This window comes from Leiobunum rupestre, chromosome 4 (assembly GCF_980474605.1).
Source record: "Leiobunum rupestre chromosome 4, qqLeiRupe1.1.hap1, whole genome shotgun sequence".
NCBI lineage: Eukaryota > Metazoa > Arthropoda > Arachnida > Opiliones > Sclerosomatidae > Leiobunum > Leiobunum rupestre.
In genome coordinates, this window is record NC_143387.1 from 63,847,064 (window position 1) to 63,868,925 (window position 21,862).

At 35.5% G+C, this 21,862-nt stretch overlaps 1 protein-coding gene across 2 annotated transcripts in view; it reads right to left on the minus strand.

Annotated features, from left to right (window-relative positions):
* Positions 1-14,810, minus strand: part of LOC149948733 (fucose mutarotase-like) — a 48,534-nt gene extending 33,724 nt beyond the window's left edge. Inside the window, exon 1 of one of the 2 annotated variants that reach the window (XM_090173849.1) lies at positions 14,499-14,810. In XM_090173849.1, the coding sequence (XP_090029975.1) occupies positions 14,499-14,580 (82 nt within the window). In that variant the 5' untranslated portion in view covers positions 14,581-14,810. The remainder of the gene's footprint in view (positions 1-14,498) is intronic. The other variant, XM_090173848.1, reaches the window with a different exon arrangement.
* Positions 14,811-21,862: the final 7,052 nt, after the last annotated feature.

Genomic DNA, 21,862 nt, shown 5'->3' on the forward strand with positions numbered 1-21,862 from the left:
CATTTTTGAAAATATAGGATTTTATAGGAGTTATAGGACCTCTGGGGCCCCTGAAAATATATTTAAGAAATTTTAACATTAAAAACATTTATAAAAAAAGAAACATCATTAACATAGTCCACCGAACCGGAGCACCCGAAATAGATTGAACCGGTTAAGGTTAAAAAGATTTTACTTAATATACACGTATTATGATTTTTATAAATTGGCGTATAAGCACGTGCGTCGCGTGCTAACGAGCCTCTGCAAAAATGACATAACCCGTCAATTACTCAACCGCCAAAGACAGCGGCGAAAAAAAATAATAAGAAATACATAAAAAGGAAGTCAGACATAAATTCCTGATAAAGCACCGACGACACTACAGGTAAAGAAGTCGCCAAACATTTAAAAGTATAATCCAGTTTGCGTCATGAATAATTCAAAAGTCGCTGTATTACACCCCTCGACAATTCCGTAACTTCGAAAGGGACACCATTGTACGAGGCGGGACGATGAGCGCCCGCGAAGTTGCAATCAACGTTTAACACGAGATGCATAGCCTCGCGTAAAAACAGAATAATGGTATTTTGAAAAACAATTAAATCGACTGGTGGTATCGCTCGAGATGTCCGTCCGCGTGCAAACGCGACGACTTGTTCGCGGATTGAAGTTGATTTTGTAAAAAAAAAAAGTATTCTTGCCCAACTTGTTAAAATGTTGCTCTTACGTCTTTATTGTTTATTCATTATCCAAAAATTTTCCGATTTATTTAAAAAACGTTGGTAAAAAGAATATCATTTTAACTTATTTAATTATGTTTTTTACGCAACCAAGCATTTATTTGAATAAAAGTGGTAATTATTTAAATAATTGTTTGTTTTATTTAAATAATAGGCTTATTCACTTTCGATTATTTAAACATTTTACAATTTTTATTCAACTATTGGTTATTTAAATAAATATTATTTAAATATCGCCGAGCTTATTTTATTCATGGATAAAAATTAATCGAATACCGTGCACTACTTCGCACGAGCTTTTCGCACGCGCGTTTCAAAATCCAAAATTTCTTCTGGAGACTGTACCGCGAGCTCGTAGACTTGTTAAAGTAAGAGCCACATTTAAACAAGAAGGCCACGTTACTTTATAGCTAGGAGCAACACACAAAAGGAGAACGCAGCCAGCCTTTAAACACGCTAACGCAGTGTTGCGTACAAATATCATTGGACGAGGCTTTTCGCTGAACGTTTTACGGGGGGGGGGGGGGGAGACAATTTCCGAATTTTTCCTTTCCAAATGCAGCAGGCGATAAAGCGTCTAAGAATAATGTTAAAGCGGTAAACGTATATTTTGGCAAAGGAGTAACGAAATGTAACCCGAAATAGGCGCCTTAAATAGAGTCAGCGCCATCTGTTCCACCTCATTTAACGTTATCAGGCATTAAAACATCTCAAAGACAATAGGACGAAATATTTAAGACGCTGCACGGTGTTCCGTATTTGTGTTGGCCGTGGTACTTGTCAAATCTTAAACGTGGATATTTTCCTAGTATGTATCTTCAAAATTGCAAACATTACCGCACGACGCGGTACAAAATACACTGACAAGTCGCGATGACTTTCAACGCGGTTAAGTTTAGCTCTGCCATGTTTTAGATAGTTTGAAGCGGTTTGAAGTTGAATAAATGTTAGTTTTCTTTTGGTTGTATTTTAGTCAAGGACAGCCTAGACAGGTGGAAAACGTGAAGAATTCTTCGGCCGGATAAAGAAGTGCTTTTGCGGGATAAATTATTTAGAGTCGCTTTTATTTCTTGTAGCGTTCTCAATATTGTCCAACTACCGCTCTTTATTGTAAATCAATAAAGCAATTTTCAAAGCTAGCATTTAGGACAAGCCAACCTTTATGTTCCGTTTACGTAACTCATCAACGCCCTGCCTTCGAGCCGCGGTCGCCATATAGCCAAACCTTCTGTAGCGCTCTTTCAAGGGGAATTAAATTCTGACTACCTTTAGCTTTCATTTTAGTACATTTCCAATGTGACCTTGGGAAATCGTGAGGTAAAAGCGACACGTTAATGGCTTTAAAGCGTTGTTACCTCATCTTATCACCGAGTAAATTACTTTCAAATATTCGCTAATCGCGATAAATCTCAACTTAAAGCATATTAATAAAATATAATATAAATAATATAAAAAATACCTCATTCAAGGTTGCCACAGTTTTTTCATAAATCAAATTCCCTGAATATTCCAGATTTTCCCTGACTTATTTTGTGCCAAGATTTTGTATTTTTTTACCTATATTTTAGAAAAGGTTTGCTATTTGCAACCGAAGTTGAATTCCCTGACATTTCCCTGACTTTTAGATTTATTTAAAAATTCCCTGATTTTTATACCCATATTCAAATTCCCTGACTTTTCCAGGAATTCCAGGTTTTCCAGGTACCGTGGCAGCCCTGTAAGCATACAATATTCATCTAAGAATATAAGATTTTTTACAAGATAAAACAGATATCTATCCCAAATTTATGCTGTAACCTTCTTGCAAAACTTCCTAGCCATAATTATACAATTTAATATCCATTGTCATCAATAATAATAACACGCTAATAACACCACAATTTTAAAACAATAAACAACCCTAAACAGTCGTTCGTGTTCGTTGTCTGTTATTTCAAGGTCTCTTTTTTAAATACAGTAAATAAAAAAGGCGTTTTTGCAAATTGCGTAATAGGAAAAACTGCAAAGGTTTCAGTTTTGAGGGAGGGGGGGTGTTCCAAACATAAAAGAAAAAAACACACCAGAGGGGGGGAAATACATTTAGGCCGTTTGATTACCCGGGTAAGAAAGGGGAAGGAAACACAGTCATCCCCCAATGCCCCCCCCCCCCTGAGAGCCTAGCACTAGTGACAACGGCGCTTTTTAGAAGTAGGGAGCGCAGTTCGGGTCCGCCCCCCGAACCAGAACTTCCCCGGGGAAATAGAAACGATTTTTCCGAGTAAAAGAGAGCCGACACGCGGTAACACAGTCTAGCCCCGTCTTTTCGCTGCAGCCCGAGCTAAAGATCTCCCCCTTTTTATACTAAAACTATTCGTCAGAATTTCGCGCTAACCTTTTTAATACGAAAAAGAGTTGAGGGAACAGATTGAGATAGAGAAAAAAAAACATTTAAATACATCGTAGTATCTCTCCTTCTCAATTTTTGATATTAATTTTGACTTTCTCGCCAGAAGATTTATTTTTTTTTGGAACGATAAAAATCTTTAACGATAAATCTCTTACCTGAGAGATAAAAACAGATTGATAACGTCAGTTAAAGGCTAACCCCGTAAGTATACTGTTTTTTATCGTTACCTTATTATTATTATTTAATCCAGGCTTACGCGCGTTTAGTTGAAAAGTGAGGAGCAAATTTAAATTTAGAATATTTCGATTCCGTATCATAGTAATGAATTAATATTGTATTGTTCATGCACATGATTACAAAATATTTATAAATAAACTTTATTATAAAAATAATTTGCTTTAATAATTATGAAATTTCAATAATTACGTAAATTTTAATTAAAATATAATTATAAATTAAATATTTTTTGAAACATTTACAGGAAATATCAGTCTTTTATAAATTTATTCTCGATTCTTGAACGGGTAGTTATTTTAAAAATAGTCGGTGCATACTTTCATTTTGCTACGCTAATTTTGCCAAGGCTTAGACGCGTGTATAAAGCACATGGGTGCGTGTGGCAGATGAACTCTTGGAAACGTGGTCTATTTGAAAAGGACGATACCCTTAATTCCCAGAAAACCAATCGCTCTTAATAATCGCAGCGAGCATTTCGAGAAAGAATTTTGGGAGAGTTAGCGGGGGGTCTAGAAATTATTATAATTGTTTTATTTCATAGATTTTGACATCTCGAACGCCAGCAAATGATAATACTAGGAAATGCAACCCCTTTTATCGTTCCCCCTATTAGGTTTTTTATCTATTGTTAAGCCTCGGAGATCCGCCATTTTACCCCCAAAACAAGGTTGATAGAGCGCAGTCTTCCGTAATTAAAAGCACCCGGGTAAAGGTACAAACGATGACCCCCCCCCCCCCCCCGACCGCCTTCGCTTCGGTGTCAAAAAGGTTTTCATTGTAGGATGAAACTAATTTATCCCGACGGTAGAAGACGGTAAACGCCTTTTTCCACGAAGAAAAAAAATCCTCCCTATTTAAATAATAGAAGAGCGGCGGTTCGCTTTTAAGCGTTAAACGATGCAGCGACGCCAATCGGACAAAAAGGAAAGAGAGCAAAGACTAAATTAAGAAGCGATTAGCCGGAATAATTAGAAATTGAGAAATACGGCGCGCTTATTGAGAATTGACACTCACGTAATCAGAAGTTTCAAGTTCTCGGGGTGAACACTTCGCTAATGCGAAAATACTAATGGTACAACTTGTAGCATTCGGAAAGCCTAATAATCTGCAACTCTATTTTCAATAAAAATCTAATGTTGCAATACCTGGATACTTCATAATGTCGAAATCCAAGGGCCTTTCCGAGAGCTACGGGTAAATAAGTAATTCCGGGTCCCAAGAGGGCAATTATTACTGGAAATAACCATAAGTTTACGGGGATAAAAGTACCGAGATGAGTTGGGCCTTGGGTATTAGCCTAGCTGATTATTATTATTAAACTTAAAAGAAATGTTGTAAAAGACTTGATATCGAATTTGAAATCAAAATATAAATGAAGTTTTTCTTAAATCATGGATTAAGTTCTAATATAAAGTAAAATATTAATATTAAATAAATTTTATTAAGATTTCATTTACTTTTAGGTTATGTAACCGATAGAAACAAATTATCTATCAATTATAATATCAGCTAGGCTAATACCCTTGGCACCACCTTAGGCCTAAGTCATCAAGCGACTCTTAAAGCCGTTAACTTAGGTGGCCGGGTTACAATGCGTATAGGAGGGTGGTGGCCAGCCCTTCACTAACTATTACCGTTAAGCTCAACAAGTTTTTATGGAAGGAGAAACCGAAAAGGCTAATTGTTCTACAATCAAAACAATTAATAAATTTAATTAAATCAAATACCAATTGATTAAAATAATAAAAAACTGCTCCAAAACATTATTTCATGCCGTCTAATTTTTAATAGTGAGTTTAAAATGGCCTTGAATAGAAAATTAATATTGAAAGAGGACAGGTGAAATAGTGGTCGAGGGTGAAGGACATACGAGTAAGTGGAAGCAGCACCAAGGACGACTGACCATGCGTTGCAGTCTGGAAATATTACCGTTAAAGTGACGATGTTCACGGCCAATTTAACTTTATCAATTTCAGGTCGTGCTTAAAAAACGTGCGCATTCTTTCATAAAGTATAGAAGCAGAAATGAAACTATTTCCGGAATGGCAGCTGTAATAAAATAAGCAAACTTGTAAATCTCGAAAAGACATCCCACGTGTTCACTTATTACGATTGCGAGTAGGTAGGTCGCCACCTTCACGCCACCCACGCGGGGTTACTTCTTAAAAAGGCGAATGGCGGTTTACCAGAATTAGTTATTTTTGAAGGTGTTTTCACAAATATCGCCGCGAAATGACCTAAGCATTTAATTTCGATTGATGAACAATATGACTGTATTCGGTTTGTTTATGACAACATATCTATCTAGAGTCTTCGTAATAATTAAATACGTCAACTCTAATAGACCGTTACTATTTGGACGAGGGAGAAATCCTTTCACAGGGCTAGCGCCATTAGAAACCCATTAGCTTTTCTGTTTACATAAGAGCCACGTAGCAGTCAACGTGAGAAGTTTATTTTGGCTTTCTCGTTTATCGACTGCTCAGGGTGACCAGGACAAGGCTTTGAAAATTTTATAGGGAAATATAGGAATTTCAGAGGCGAATTATAGGAAAATATAGGAATTTTAGAGGAGAATTAAAGGAAAATATCGGAATTTTAGAGACGAATTATAGGAAAATATAGGAATTTGAGGCGAATTATTGGAAAATATAGGAATTTGAGGCGAATTATAGGAAAATAAGAATTTTAGAGGCGAATTATTGGAAAATATAGGAATTTTAGACGCGAATTATAGGAAAATATAGGAATTTTAGAGAATTATAGGACAATATAGTAATTTTAGAGGGGAATTATAGAAAAATATAGGAATTTAAGAGGCGAGTTATAGGAAAATATAGGAATTTAAGACGCGAATTATAGGAAAATATAGGAATTTTAGACGCGAATTATAGGAAAATATAGGAATTTTAGACGCGAATTATAGGAAAATATAGGAATTTTAGAGGAGAATTATAGGACAATATAGTAATTTTAGAGGCGAATTATAGAAAAATATAGGAATTTAAGAGGCGAGTTATAGGAAAATATAGGAATTTTAGAGGCGAATTATTGGAAAATATAGAAAACTAAATAAACAAATTATAGAAAAATATTGGGAACTAAATCAACTGCTCAGGCTGACCAGGGAAAGGCTTTTGAAAATTTCATAGGTAAATATGGGTATTTTAGGGGCGAATTATAGGAAAATATAGGAATTTTAGAGGATAATTAAAGGAAAATATAGGAATATGGGAAACTAAATAGGCAAATTATAGGAAATTATACTAAAAACTAAATAGGCAAATTATAGAAAATTATATTAAAAACTAAATAGGCAAATTATAGGAAATTATATGGGAAACTAAATAGGCAAATTATAGGAAAATATAAGACACTAAATAGGAAAATTATAGGACAATATAGGACACTGAATAGAAAAATATAGGAAAATTATAGGACAATATAGGACACTGAATAGAAAAATATAGGAAAATATAGGACACTAAATAGAAAAATATAGGAAAATATAGGACACTAAATAGAAAAATATAGGAAAATATAGGACACTAAATAGAAAAATATAGGAAAATATAGGAGACTAAATAGAAAAATATAGGAAAAAATAATATTGCAATTATTCCACATCGGTATACTTTGACTCGAATCACCCAGAATATTGATAATATTTTTTACACTGCTTTCTTGCATTATTGGATCACTTAGCGAATTTACAAAGCCCGTACATTTCAAGGTTTTGTTCGAAAGTGGCCGTGTTTTCACTAGAAGTTCTAAGACACCTACAAAAAAGTTCTTTCATTTTCAAAAGACCGTTAAATTATAGGAATATATAGGAAAATAGGTGAAAATAAAGGAATTTATAGGAAGGCATTAAAAATATAGGAAATATAGGAAGTCTGGTCACCCTGCCTGCTTAGCGGACCAAACTCCACCAGTTGGTGAGCTTCTCGCGTTGGCCGCTACGTGGCTCTTATGTAAACCGAAAAGGCTAATTTTTTTTAAATACCCGAAGGTTTAAAAGAAACGTATAAACACGCGAAAAATATAAATGTTTTCGTACTTTTTAATCTTAATTATCTTTCTACCAGGCGCCATCTAGTATAAATAAAAGCATTAAAAAACGAGCCTCTAATGGCTTTAAATGCGTGTTCCCATTTGGGAATTGGTCTATTGCGATATTGGGTAAAGGAAAATGTAATATTTACATAGGCAAATTGGATTATATTTTCTTCAAATCAATCATTTTCAAATGCGAAGCTATCTTCAAGTATAGACTAAATTTGTGTACTAGTAAATCATATGGAGATACAGCGCAGATTCGTTACATCTAAAAGGATTATTTTTAAAATAAAGGATACGCCTGCACGCACAACAATCACATTTCCACAATTAGGAATCTGGTATGAAACGCAGATTATAAAAATAATTCAGATATTATTTCTAATTTAATGAAATGAAATGCGTGATATATAACTTTACTTCAATTAAAAGAACCTTATTCTATTAAAACGCTTAAACCTTTCTTTACTTGTGTACTTAAATATTATGAAAAGTGAACATTTTTGGACAAATAAACGACTGGACTCGAATCTAGATTTCGTGCTTGGTTCATTTAAAGCAGCCCCCCGGGCTCGTAGCGCCACGGTGTACGATATTGTAAAGATTTTTACCCAAAATATCAAACAAGTGAAAAGCGAATGCTTACCGCGGCATATTTTCGTCTCGATGTGGCTGACGGTTTTTTTGACGTCACTATGTTAACTGAACAAACAACTACGTGAGAGGGGAGCGCGCGTAGAGGGGATTTTTTCCCTCTTAGGCGGGGCCAAAGCCGTCACGGTGATCTCGCCATACGCGATACGGCAAGATAAGCATTCCAAGCAGAGGTATGGATTCCTGCCGAGAGTTATAATTACTACACATAATTTATCAGCTGCTATTCGTAAGGCCATAAAAAGTAGGTGCTTTTTTCTGCCGCGACACGAAGTGGTGTGACAAAAATAGCGAGAGAGAATGCTTTTCAAAGCTCCAAGTCATAATAACATCAATCTGATCCGATTTAATGGTAAGGTTGTACGACGGCCTAGGTTGAGCTCCTTGCAACAAAACTATCGCGTGTCCAGTGCAACTTTTCTCCGATCGGACGGACGTCACGCAAAGGCCATATCATCCTTTGTTTCCGTACGCCCCCCCCCCCTCGTTTCCAGGTCACTCGGTTACCCCGGGAGTCGGGTGGGGGGCCACCGAAAGCTTTTAAGGAATCATGAAGCGGTCAGTGGCTGGTCAAACACAGCAAACGTTTCCTTTCCTTCTCTTTACTAAAAACGAAAACCGTCATAAATTCTAGATTCCATCAAGGACCTCTGAGCAGTTCAATTTCCAAAATAATAGGCTTTATTATAGCTATTATTTTTTGAGAGATTCTCCAATTACCCAAGTGTCTTGCTCAGACAAAAAAGATTTAAATTATGAATTAAATATAAATTAATTTTAGTCATTTAATTTTTGGACAGGCTAAACCAGCGCTTGAAAACATGTAGGAGAAACTTGTAGGCGTAGCTTTTATTCTGTGCAATCTACACTCCTACAAGTTATCTCTACACGTTTTCATTAAATTATTATTATATAATTATTTCTATTCAAAGATATGTTTTCAATATATATAGGAAGTACCATAATATCAATAAGTAAGGGACTTGTACCTTACTATAACCTTTCTTCGTCAATTAGTAGAAGGATTAACAACTTGCTAATCCATAAATTTAATCTTTGTGAGTTTCCTTGACTTGTTGGTCAGCCAGATTCACAATAATTATCTGCTAGGCTAATACCCAAGGCACCACCCTAGGCCTCAGTCATCAAGCGACTTTTAAAGCTATTAATTCAGGTTGCCGGGTTACTATGCGTAGGAGGGCGGTGGCTAGCCCTTCATGCCACGCGAGCCAACAGCTCCCTACACTAACTATTACCGTTTACCTGAAGAAGTTTTTTATGGAAGGGGAAACCGAAGAGCTCGGGGGAAAACCCCTTTAATTTACTACTTTGGTAATTTATAATTTATAAGCATTGCGTTTCATTAAACAAAATGAACCCTAGTGTCTTACTTCATTCCTACTACGTTACTTATGATAATAATAAAAAGCGATCTATTTCTTAAGTCAGTCCATATCCATGCAGTGGTTTTAGGTGGTAATTTGGAAAATGTATCCCATGTTGCAAACTTGCAACAGTCACCCGGCAGACGTCTGCTGGAGTGAATCCCCCCATGTGGGCGCCGCCATTTTGTACAAGCTTTGTTTGAAGGTGTATTTTCTTTGCACCTAGTTAGTTACATAGTAAGAAAAGTGCCATTGAATTTGACATTTTCAAAATGAAGAACAACAATTTCGAATTGTTTATTTTTTCAATATATGGCAATATGATAAACGGAATATTAACGCAACACTGAGATATCGCCATTTCATTTTTTACAAAATGTTTTAAAAATTAATCCGAGAAATGAGTAGGGCGATTGGTCGGACATTTGAAAAATCCCGTCGAAAATTGGGGTAAAAATTCATAAATACAAAATCAAATAATTTCCTTCTCATTTACTTAGGGTACATATACTATTTCAAAAACCATTTTCCCTGATATTTCCAGGTTTTCCAGAGTAGTTTTGAATATTTTCCAGGTGTACTTTTTAAAACAATAGGGGTCTCTAAAATTTTAAAAGCATTACTGTTACACTTTCTAAAATAATATAGTCAATATTGAACGTATGAATTCAATACTAAGTAATAATTTCAAAAATACAAAAACAAATTGCACATAATTTGGAGTTCTCATAATTATTTTCCCTGATTTCCCTGATTTTTCAGGAAAATTTTCATTTTCCCTGACTTTTTTGCTTTAAATAAATTTCACTGATATTTCCAGGTTTTCACTGATTTCCATGTTTGTATAAACCCTCTTACTGTATACGCAAAATCCTTCAAAGAAAATTACGGGATTTAGTTAAAAATCCAAAATCCCGTAGCCCAATATGCAAATGTCCGACACCTCGGAGTAGGATTTCGCACGCATATTTAAAATCTGGCCAAAACAGTCACCCCTTCATACTCAAAAATGAGGAAACACTTTGCAGAAACATGAGAGGGACTTTCCAAAATCACCACCTACAATCCCTGAATATATTCTGAATAGTGTGAAATTTCTATTTGTAATATTGCTATATTTTGGGAAATTTACGTAGGCTATCTTAGCTATATACAAAAAATAGTGGGCGATCTTGAAAATACCTAAGTAAATTGGAAAATGCTATTTTTCTTGTCAGAAAATATACTGCTTTTACAATAATAAGAGTGGCAATGTTGCGGGTCATTTAAACCACTTTGTTACAAAGAAACAAAGTGTATATGCTTTAAATTTAGTGATGCACCGAGATATCGGCCTATTTTTCTAATATCGGTATCAGCAAAAACTTCAGAAAAACATTTAAAAATAAGTAAATCCTTGATTAACTAACTAATGATAATATTTTATTTGATTGACCCCGCCACGTACACCAGACTTCAGAAGCTAGATCATACCTTTTTATAGACAGTGGGTTACGAGTAACCAATAAAAAACAACGATATTCGGTTTGTGATAGAAAATATGTATCAAACTTTTTTTCATGCAAAATTATAATGAGATGTTATGACAGTGTACTGAACCGTCTTTTACAATGATTTTATCATATACACTACATAACTTTGTTAATATCGGCCACGAATAGCTGATACATCGGCTCTACCCATATCGGTGCATCCCTATTTAAATTTTGGGCAAATATTGACACACAACAACTTTCGTAATTGAATTTGTTTTAAATAATATAATAATTGATTTGAAAAAATATTTGGAAATAACTAGAGCTATCCAGGTACTATAGGACATAAAACCCAAATTTTCAAATTCAACCTGTGACCTTAGAAATTTGAGGTAGCAGGTTACAGTGAATAAGGCTATATCAAGAATGTATTGAAGTTACTAAGAATATTTCAGCATAGCATTAACCCCTGGTACCATCCTCACAGCTTTTGTGGAGAAAGTTCGTCTGCATTTAAGGGGCATTCAAGGTCATACCATATAGCAAACTTGAATGGGAAAGCAGACGAATTTAAGCTACAAAGGCTGCGAGGATGGAAATCAGAATCCTGTAGTTAAATATTCTTAGTAACTTCAATACATTCTTGATACACTACATAACTATCGGTGCATCCCTATTTAAATTTTGAGCAAATATTGACACACAACAACTTTCGTAATTGTATTTGTTTTAAATAATATAATAATTGATTTGAAAAAATATTTGGAAATAACTAGAGCTATCCAGGTACTAGGACATAAAAGTCAAATTTTAAAATTCAACCTGTGACCTTAGAAATTTGAGGTAGCAGGTTACAGTGAATAAGACTATAGCTATAAGTCCATGTATACCTCGCACTAACAGTGATGAAATAGAAGGGTCTTCTTGCTTTTAATGGTGGTAGCAGATCTTATTTCAAGCATGCGCGCTAAGAAAAATTATAATAAAATATCACGTGACGATATAAAACTCGTTGAAGCATCAGGTATAATGTGTTTTAAATTAAAAGAAAAACATTTTTCAGTTTATGAAGCTAATATATTAAAAATGATACACCCAAAGAATTACCACTGCGTTTGAAAACATTGCTACTCTGGTATGATAATTTCATTAATAATAAACTCAATTTTACCGACAATAGATTTTGAATATAATATAAATACGGTTACCAATATTTACACAAAGAAAGTAAAAACTAAATCGAAAAATTGTCTGCTAACACGAATGGTTTTTTAACGTAATGAGCGCCAAGCTTTTGTTCAATCTGGCAGCTTGGTCACACGTTCGATAATTATTGTCCATGTCGATAATTTCGAGCTAATTTTTAAGACGTACGATATTTACAATGGCATACCATATTCATCGATAATTCAGCTTACACGTATGATAAAGTACGTTAAACGGCAACTGTAAATGTTATTAAAAAATATTTATCCAGTTTTACGTCAGTATTTCATACAAAATTCAAGTTTTCTGGCGTAGGATATTTTTTTCTGAAATCTATAATGTTTTGACTCTGGTACGATAATTGTATTTAATAATAATAATCAACTAGGCTAATTACTTAAGGCACCACCTTAGGCCCAAGTTATCTTGCGATCTGGTAACGCTGGTGGTTGGAATATGAAATTCGTTGATTCAAATATGGAACTTAAAACTACGTTGATTAGATTTTAACGCTTAAAATTCGATTTTCTCAAATTTTTTTTTTTAAATATTATTTTAAATACATTAAATTAGAGAAAGCAGTTATTAATTCTATGGAAATTTACTTAAATAAAACTAATCATAGATAGCTAAAGACAACCTAGTTTTACTCCTAAATCTTTTAACAAGGTTGCCAACAATAGCCTGACCTTTTAATTTGTAACTTTATATTTTAATATTAACAGGATTAATAGTTTTTAATTAGTTAATACATTTCCTTCGGCAAATATTTTCGTATAAAGATGACTCTTCGGGTTATGTTCAAACTTAAAAAATTCAACGTTAACAAACCACATCATAAAAGTTTCGAAGTAAATTCTTAAAATCCTTGACCTTTCTCCATCTCACTCCTTGACCTTTGACAAACTTGTTTAAGTTTAGGGTGAAATTGAGTAATTTTGCGTGAGTTCAGCAATCTATCTTTATTTTACTAATAATTTCAAGCTGCCAAATGCACCTGAAACATGCCGAATGATACGGTATTCTTTAAAACGCTTTTTAGCAAACCATCGTACAAACATTTTTCGGAAACAATTCGCTTGGACAAAACAGTGTGTTTAGAGTTGGCGTGCTCGTTACGATTGTTTACAATTTGACAAGGCTGCGACAAGCGAGGAACACGTGCCTGTATGCTATGGTCCGGGAGGGCAGATTGGCAACGCCCCCCTTCGGCCAGCATTCGAAACACGGCAATTCCGCGAAAGACGTAGAAGCTTTTTCGATCAGTTTTCACGAGATCCACGTGCGCGCCCTTACGTACGCGTATGTGTCGAAGAACAAGAGAAACGCATTGGCCCCGCTAGGGCTAGCCGTCACGCCTCCCTCCGAAACGTAGTCCACCCCGCTTTCCAAAGCAAGCTTGTCACTGAAACGATACGATACGAAGTTGCGAAGACCGACCGGTAGGGCAGAGCGGGAAAAATTAGGTTACGATATAAAAAATATGGGGGATACATTTCTTCCCTCCCCGCGTTACCCCACCCTTCGACCCCTTCAAAACTTAATGCATTTGAGAGGGGCGAGAGAGTCCGGGAATTCTGGGAAATTTAACTCCATATATCAACAAGTACATACTTTATCGACGTATAGGTTTCCGCAGTCCATCTTCGCAGCTTCTAGCCCGAAGTTTACTAGTTTTTAAGTAAAAATTTGTCTCTCTACAAATTCCGACTAAGATATATTGACTTCTGAGGAAATCCAAGTCCTCGTACTTAAATTTCCCCTTCTAAAATTTACTCGTTCTATAAAATTGAAAATTAAAGTTGACTCTCTTTTTGTTAATTGTTCTTAGTCGTCCGACGACGAAAATTAAGTTTGTCATTTAGAGAACCTCGGGTCCTCGCCCGCCTTTTACTAAATGCTTTATCTTTCTTTTTTACGCATTCTAGGAAATCTTAAAATGAAGACGATTTTTTGATGCCTTTTCTTAAATTTAAGAACACCACTTTTTAGTCGAATTTGCATATTACTTTCGTATACGGACAATTTAGTTTTTCGGGGGAATTTTAAGCTCAATTTATAGGGAGAATAATTTCATTCTGACATTTTGCATCATTTAGACCTATTTGCATTCGGAATTACAGGTGTGGTCTACTCGAAAATAAAACCTCCTACTTACGATTTGTTGTAGGGCCTACACTCTTATAAAATTACTGGTTAGCCGAAGAAATTTCCGCAATTTCAGAATTGGAAGTTGGGAAACGCGATTCAAAACATTGACCGGCGGCAGGCGGCGCCGGCCCGGCCGCCGGTAATGTTATTTCTATGCCAAGGCTTAACTTTGAAACCTAATTTATTTCCCCTTGGAAGCGATTTAATTGTAAAATAAGCTTACCAATTTCATCACCGTGTCCCATACTAGCAAGTGCGTGGATTAAATCTGGTGACAATATCGGTGAAATACCTTTAAGACCCATTTCTTTCAAACGACTTTAGCCCTGCCTAAATGTACACCGAATTCGATCGACTATTCCGTTTCTAAAGTTCCCTGCCGTTATTCGCAAAACTACGAGCTCCGAGAACTTGTTTGGAATTGTATAAAAATTATTAAACTACGCGACTATTATTACAATAAAGATTAAATGAATCTAAAAATGATACAGCCTAAAACACAAAACAATAACAAACGAACCTTCCGGAACCGGAAAGTCGAAAACGCGCGATTTTCTCTCTTTCGTCGCTAGGCGGCCTTGACTTCGTAACTTACGGGGCTGGTTTTTTTAGGCGCGCGCGTCGTCTGCTGTAGAATATCTTCCTACGCCGGTATTTTTGCGTTCTTCGATTTATTCAATATTAATTTTGCATAATTTATGTTTATTAATTGTTGCTAAGTGTATTACGAACTGTTATTCGTTCCGGGAGTGAGAAATAGGCTCAAAAATCGAAAGTTAATTGGCATTAACTTCATCTCAGATTTCACAATCACAAGGTAATATATACATGTATTTACATATGTTTTTTAGTAAACCCGTACTGTACGTTTTTAGGTAGGTGCTGCTGTGAAATTAGGTGTTTTTGGACTGTGTGTATAATTTATAAGCATACTTTTAGCGTTATTTAAGGCTAAATGTCGTCCTACTGTTACAACCGCTGAGTCGGCGAGTTTATTATTAGAGGAAAAAACGTGTGTATTGAACGCGACTGCATGGAAATGCCGTGGCTCATTCCAGCCAAGGCCAAAGCGCGCGAATCGGCGTGGGGGCGGTTACGGCTTTCGCTCACCAAAGTGCTTATTATTTTTAAAGCCGCTCGCGAACGGGGCGCTATTTCGCTTTCCTCGAAAAAGCGGTAATACCGATGCCGTTATCTAATAGAACCAGAATATGTAAATTTTTATATCAATTCCTAGTTAAGCGTAAACAGGGGGTCGTCTGCTGAAATTACCATTAAGGTATTTTCCCCGATTTTGAAGTATAATAGACTAACAACAGAAACTAGCTTGGCCTATAATTTGGGGAAAATAGAATTGCACCACGTAAACGCGTCGCCATAATGGGAAAAAATTTTGGCCAGTCGTGACAACGAAGTAAAATGTTGCCGTAATATTTAACTTTTGTAAAGTTTTGGGGAGATTGATGTGGTCGCGAAATTTCGCTTTTCATAAGCTCTCTTTTACTTTATTTTTGGGAAATACGAGGGATTTACTGAGGTAAAAAATTTCCCGGCAATTTTATCTGATCGACACGTTCTTCGCGGGCCGTTTCTTCCCTGCATTTTGCGAAATTTGGAGGGGTGGAAGATAGTAACTAAAAAACAATGTGTTTTGGCAAGGGAAGTCAAGCGGTTTTTTTCACAACCCAAAATGACTAGCTTGAAAGCAGGGCTGCCAGTTGGTCAGGTTCGCTACCGATAAATTCTACTTTCTCAATTTTTTTATTAGTTCTTTTTATGCAAAATTTATAATATTGATTTATTGGAATTCAGCGGTGGTGGGGTTGATTTAAATTTACAAGCATTTATTTTCCACGAAGGGGGTTATTCTCAAACCTGAGTAACTAGATTTATCGTACCAACAACGGCAAATTACCGTATATTTGTCCGATTTATCGTTCAATCGAAAAATGCCTTATATCGTTTAAAAAACTATCCTGCAAACACTTACTGAGTTGGCTAATGTCTAATTTCAACAAAATTATCGCACTTTTAATAAAAATCAAATCAATCTGTGTTTTTATTTAAAATTAAATTTTATTGAATTTGTTGTTTTTCAATAATTAATGCCATTCCAATTGATGAGCACGTTGCTTCTATGGGTTATTAATTAAATTTAATTACTATTGCAGTTTACTCAGATTTTTTGTATTTAAATTGTTTTATAACCTATTTTTATTTGTATGCCGTCTTTGAAATGCATATATTGGGTATTAGCCTACTTGATAATTTATTTCAATCAACGTTTTAAAAAATCTGTTAATTCAAATTTAATTGATTATAATTTACGATATCGCACGTTGTACAAAACGATAATGAATGTACAGGTTGGCAACGCTGCCGTTGCGTCTGATTTCGTCACGCCTTTATTATTTTCCAATTTAACGACTCACCTTGTCTCCGCTAGATGGCGGGTCACGGTCGTAGATATTGGCAAGAGGAGGGCGGTCGGGAAATAAACTGGCGCAATATTCCGGGGATTGAACACGTGCTCTTCGCGGCCGAACAAGGCGTTTTATTTACGGGACTCGCGACGGAGTTAATTGAAGTAAAAGCGCGTGACTTTTTTGATGAAATCAAGAAAACTTCCTCCGAAAGCTCATTAGGTTTTAATTACCCCTCCCACATCGTGGCGAAAAGAGGCGAAAATGTGGAAAACATTTGGTTAGGAAAATAAATTTCGCGGTAAAAATACGGTCGCTTTTTGCGAAAAATTATTAAAAAAAATTGCCCTTTCACAATTCTTATAACTTTGAACGTGCAAAAAAAGGGGGAAATTTGACATCAAAGAGATCGGCATCTCTTCTAGATTTTAGCCAGAGAAGTGAGTGCCAAAAAAGTGGCTTTGATTTCTGCGTAAATATAGAAGGTGGATTTCCTATATATTTTAACTCGATCCCTTCAGACGTCTGGTCTGTGACCCTGCATTAATAGGCTCCTACGTAGAATTACTATTTTTCCTTTCTTACTCGGTTTAAAAAAAATATGTAGCACAATCGATGGTTGATCTAAATGTTTAGAATGGGCTAGCTATCGTTGAAAGCGGCGTTATTGGAATGTGACAGAAAATATTTTCATCTCTCCAGACTACAATGATTTATTGAGCGCGTGGGATGGGGGGGGGGGGGGGGGGGTAAGGTGGGTTGTCAAGTATTATAGTTTGTTAGCGGTGACTAGCGATTTAATTATTACAATTTTTTTTTGCACCAACTTGTAAATTTTTGACATTTGTTTGGGTGTTTTGTTGTCTGGGTTCTTGACTTTTAGTTTAACTCGAGTCTTTTCGGTGTTGAATTTTTCTAATTTTGTTAAAAGGTGATTAGCGTGTCAAACGCGGTTGAATGTACTGTGGGGGGCGTTAATACCTTATTCAACCGAGGACCTCATAGAAACCCTTTATCGCCAAATTTCTAATTTACATTTAAATTATCCTTGTTATATTTAAAATAAGAAAAACAAAAATAAATATGGCTTGTGAAATCTTTTCACTTATGGCCCAGAATTTGATATTGACAGTTTATAACCTAGAGGTGATTTTCGAAAATTAAAATTAGTAAGTTTTATTTTAAACGAGGTTAAGCAACTACATTTTTAATTATGCAAATGCTTAAATTAAATTTATTTTAATATTGAAAAATTTCTAAACACATTTAAAGTATAATAAGCGATTGTAACCAACGATCTGAACCAACCAGGCCCGTCTTAAGGCCTTTTTGGGCCCTGGGCTAAATTATTTCTTAAGACCTTTTTGATCCTCAATGGTCAGCCTTTGTATGTCCGTTGTCTAAATTCAACTACACAATAATCAAACCAAAACTTTTAATTTCAAAAGTATAACATAGGCCTATACTGAAAATAAGATTTTTACTGACAGTGACTCTGTTAGGTTTTAGAAATTGTTGGTACCGTAGGATACGCGATGTGGCGGTGAGTCAAACTACTTTAGACGTAACTAAAAGATACATAATATTAAATTAGCATAAATAATATTTAACCAACTAAACCCTTATCCCTAGAGTAGAGACTGTATGGCAGGTCTTTCCGGGGCCCTAAAACTGGCTGGGAGCCCTGGGCTGTAGACTATTTAGCCCATGCCTTAAGACGGCCCGGGAACCAACATTTGATTTAAATCGTGACTTAAATTACTTATTCAAATCAAATTTATTTAAATAACTCAATCCTATAACCTGTAAGAAAAAGTTAAATATACTACATATCATTTTGTAAATAATTTATCGAACAGTATCTGAAAAATTAGAAAACTTGAATATGCGTCTAAAAGTCATGGAAAAGTCAGAAAATTTTAAAAATCAGGAAAATATCAGTGAACTTAATTTTGATTGCAAATAGGAAACCTTTCCTGAAATATAGGTTAAAAATACAAAATTTTGGCACAAAATAAGTCAAGAAAAATCTGGAAAAAACGTGGAAAACTCAGGGAATTTGAATCTGAAAAAACTGTGGGAACCCTGTGAAAAATCGACCATTATAAAGCTTAATTTAAATTTTAAGGTCGACATTTTATCCCCCAACCGATATAAACGAAAAGTAGCGTTTTATTTAAAGCGAAAATATTTCGATGACACACGTGTTAAGAATTTATAACCAATAGCGTAATTCCGGAATTAATCCCATATTTGGCGCAAATTACGGCTTAAATGAGAAAAAAGTAAAAATGATACCAAAAACAGGTATCAAGGGACACTCGCTCCATTTTTTTAGATTATTATAAGTAATAATTTTCGTATTAGTATGTATTATTATTATCTTAATTACAATCCCGTCGGCATTAATAAAACCTCGGAGAAAAAACATAGGTAGAGAAAGGTAAATTGTTATCGGGAATTCTTGGAATGCCTGGAATTCCTTTTCTGCTTCCCCTCCCTCTTATCTTCCGGAAGGGCTACTTCACTCCCTGCCCCTCTATCCTCCTTTCTTCCCCCTTCCCTACCCCCCTTTCTCTTTTTCGGGGGATGGGGAGAGGCTCGTAATGGTTTATCAGGTAAAATGGACAGTGGAGCCCTTTCTAATACACCCACTCTTTCTGTCAAATTCCTTTTGTTCGCCGCTTAAACGTTTTAAATCGTATAATATAATCCCATCTTTTGTAAATTAAAATATTATCACACGTTTTGAAAATTATTTAAATATTTTATTTGGTTATATTTACGACGATGTATACAAACATTTCAAAATGATAATGAATCCTTCTCTGACCCAATTGCTCGATTTTACCCGTGTATTGTTTATTCGGTACTAATGCGTAATTTTATTTGAATAAGCTCCTAATTAGTTATTAATTTGAGTCGCGTTATATAACGACTGTTTGGAACGTTTTCAACCTTTTGTTCCGGTTTATGGTTTGTTACCTTTTGAGATTTCAATTATAATAACAGTAAACAGTTTAACTGGTGTCATTATCCTGCGATGTCGGTTTATAACCCCTCAAATATTAAAATACGATTAACTTAATGTCATATTTCGTATTGTTCAAAAACTCTGTTCTAAAATGTTTTGAAACCAAGAGCCATTTCCTCTCAGTTAATTGAATAACGTGCTCAAAATTGGTCTGGTGCCTAGTAACCTTTAATGACCCTATCAGATCTTTAGAAATCCCGTACACTTTACAGGATTATTTTATAAATCTTGAACTCACTTTGTAAATCGCAAAATATATGCCTTAAAATTAGCTCTAACATCGGTCTGGTGCCTAGTAACCTTTAATGACCTTATCAGATCTTTAGAAATCCCGTACACTTTATAGGATTATTTTATAAATCTTGAACACACTTTGTAAATCGCCAAATTTATGCGTGAAAATTAGCTCTAAAAATCTCACAATCCGTTTAATATCTCAAAACCTGCTCGAAAATTGTTCTTAAATTCTAAAATCATCATAAATTTCCGGAAATCGGCACGAAATTGTTTTGAATTCCTAATCAGGTTTGGATTTCCTAATTCACCTACATATAATCATATTAAAAGTCCCGTACACAACTCGCAATTTTACCTATAAGATTTGATCAGTTCCTGTTACTAGTTGTCTTAATTTAGCCTGGATACCGGAATAAAATTTCGATGGAATCGAAAAATAGCCCCCGAATCTGAATGAATTTCTCTCAATGTCCCCGAAAATAGCTGAGTGGCTCTTTTCTATTATACACTGACCACGTATCCATCCCATTGTTCCGCTCTATTTTTGGCCCTACACCTTAAGATAATGACATCCAAAGTACGAATGACGCCAATTTTAGGAGTGACATCGAGTACCGAGTATAGACCAAACATTTCGCTATTCCTTAACGTGTACGTGGCTCGTTACCGCTAAAGCTACAAAGACGGGACGGAAGAGTTCCGAAGTTTCGGCCAACGTCGCCCATCAGATGTCCCTTGTTTAGATAAAAGTCTTGGTCGTTTTCTCTTCCTCGGTGTTTTCTTCTTGAATCCTTTCGTCCAGTCGAGATGCGGGGCTACCTTGAAAATGCGGAGTAGGTAGGCAGGGTGGGCAGGATGCGGACATCGTGACCATTTGCTCGTGGCGTGGGCGTGTATCGCAGATGCTTATGCCGAACAATTACCTTTTCAAGGGAAAATTTTCTATTTCGATCCATTTTATCATCGCTCGAATATCAGGCTTTGTTGCCAGCTTTTCTCGTACTTTCCCAGCGGTCTCTCGTATTCCAAATGTCAAAAATTGTCTATTTTGTGAAAAGATGCAACGCGCTTTTGGGTGTATTTTGTATCAACCAGGATCTATCCCGCTGGGTGTGCGAACATTTTTTTACATCTATGGTCAATTTATGGGGTGTGTTATATTCGTTAGTTTCATTGTAAACTAGCGAATTCAGTAGGGAATTTTTGTTTCAATATATATAATAAGTTGATGGTCGTACTTATTTATAGGTTGGGCTCGTTTGAATAACCGTGTTGCTGGTGGAAATTGCAATCCTGCAAGATTTGTTTATGTTTAGGAAATACTTCCGTTGATTTCATTTATTTTAATTTCACCCTAATGCAATATGTATCGTTAGTGTAGGGAGCTGTTGGCTCGCGTGGCTTGCAGGGCTTGCCACTACCCTCCTACGCATTGTAACCCGGCCACCTGAATTAAAAGGCTTTAAAAGTCGCTCGATGACTTAGGCCTAGGGTGGTGACTTGGGTATTAGCGTAGCTGATTATTATTATTATTATTATTATTATTATTATTATTATTATTATTATTATTATTATTATTATTATTATTGTAGTTTTAATATCACTTGAAATTTCAAGATTATTTTGTTTGGAATCCTTAATTATCCTACCGCCATCGTTCGGTACTTACCAGTTGTTGATTTCTAGTATATATTTAAGTTAACCTACATTAAACGTTTTTTATCTTTACTCAGTGTCTCAAATTTCGATCTTTCTTACTGCCGACTAACACCATACAGTGTTGTCATCGTGTTCCGTTTAAAATGGTGTCCACGTTTTGAAGTCTATATCATTGAGATCAGGAATCCATACCTCTACTTGGAATGCTTATCGCGGCAGATTTTCGTCTCGATG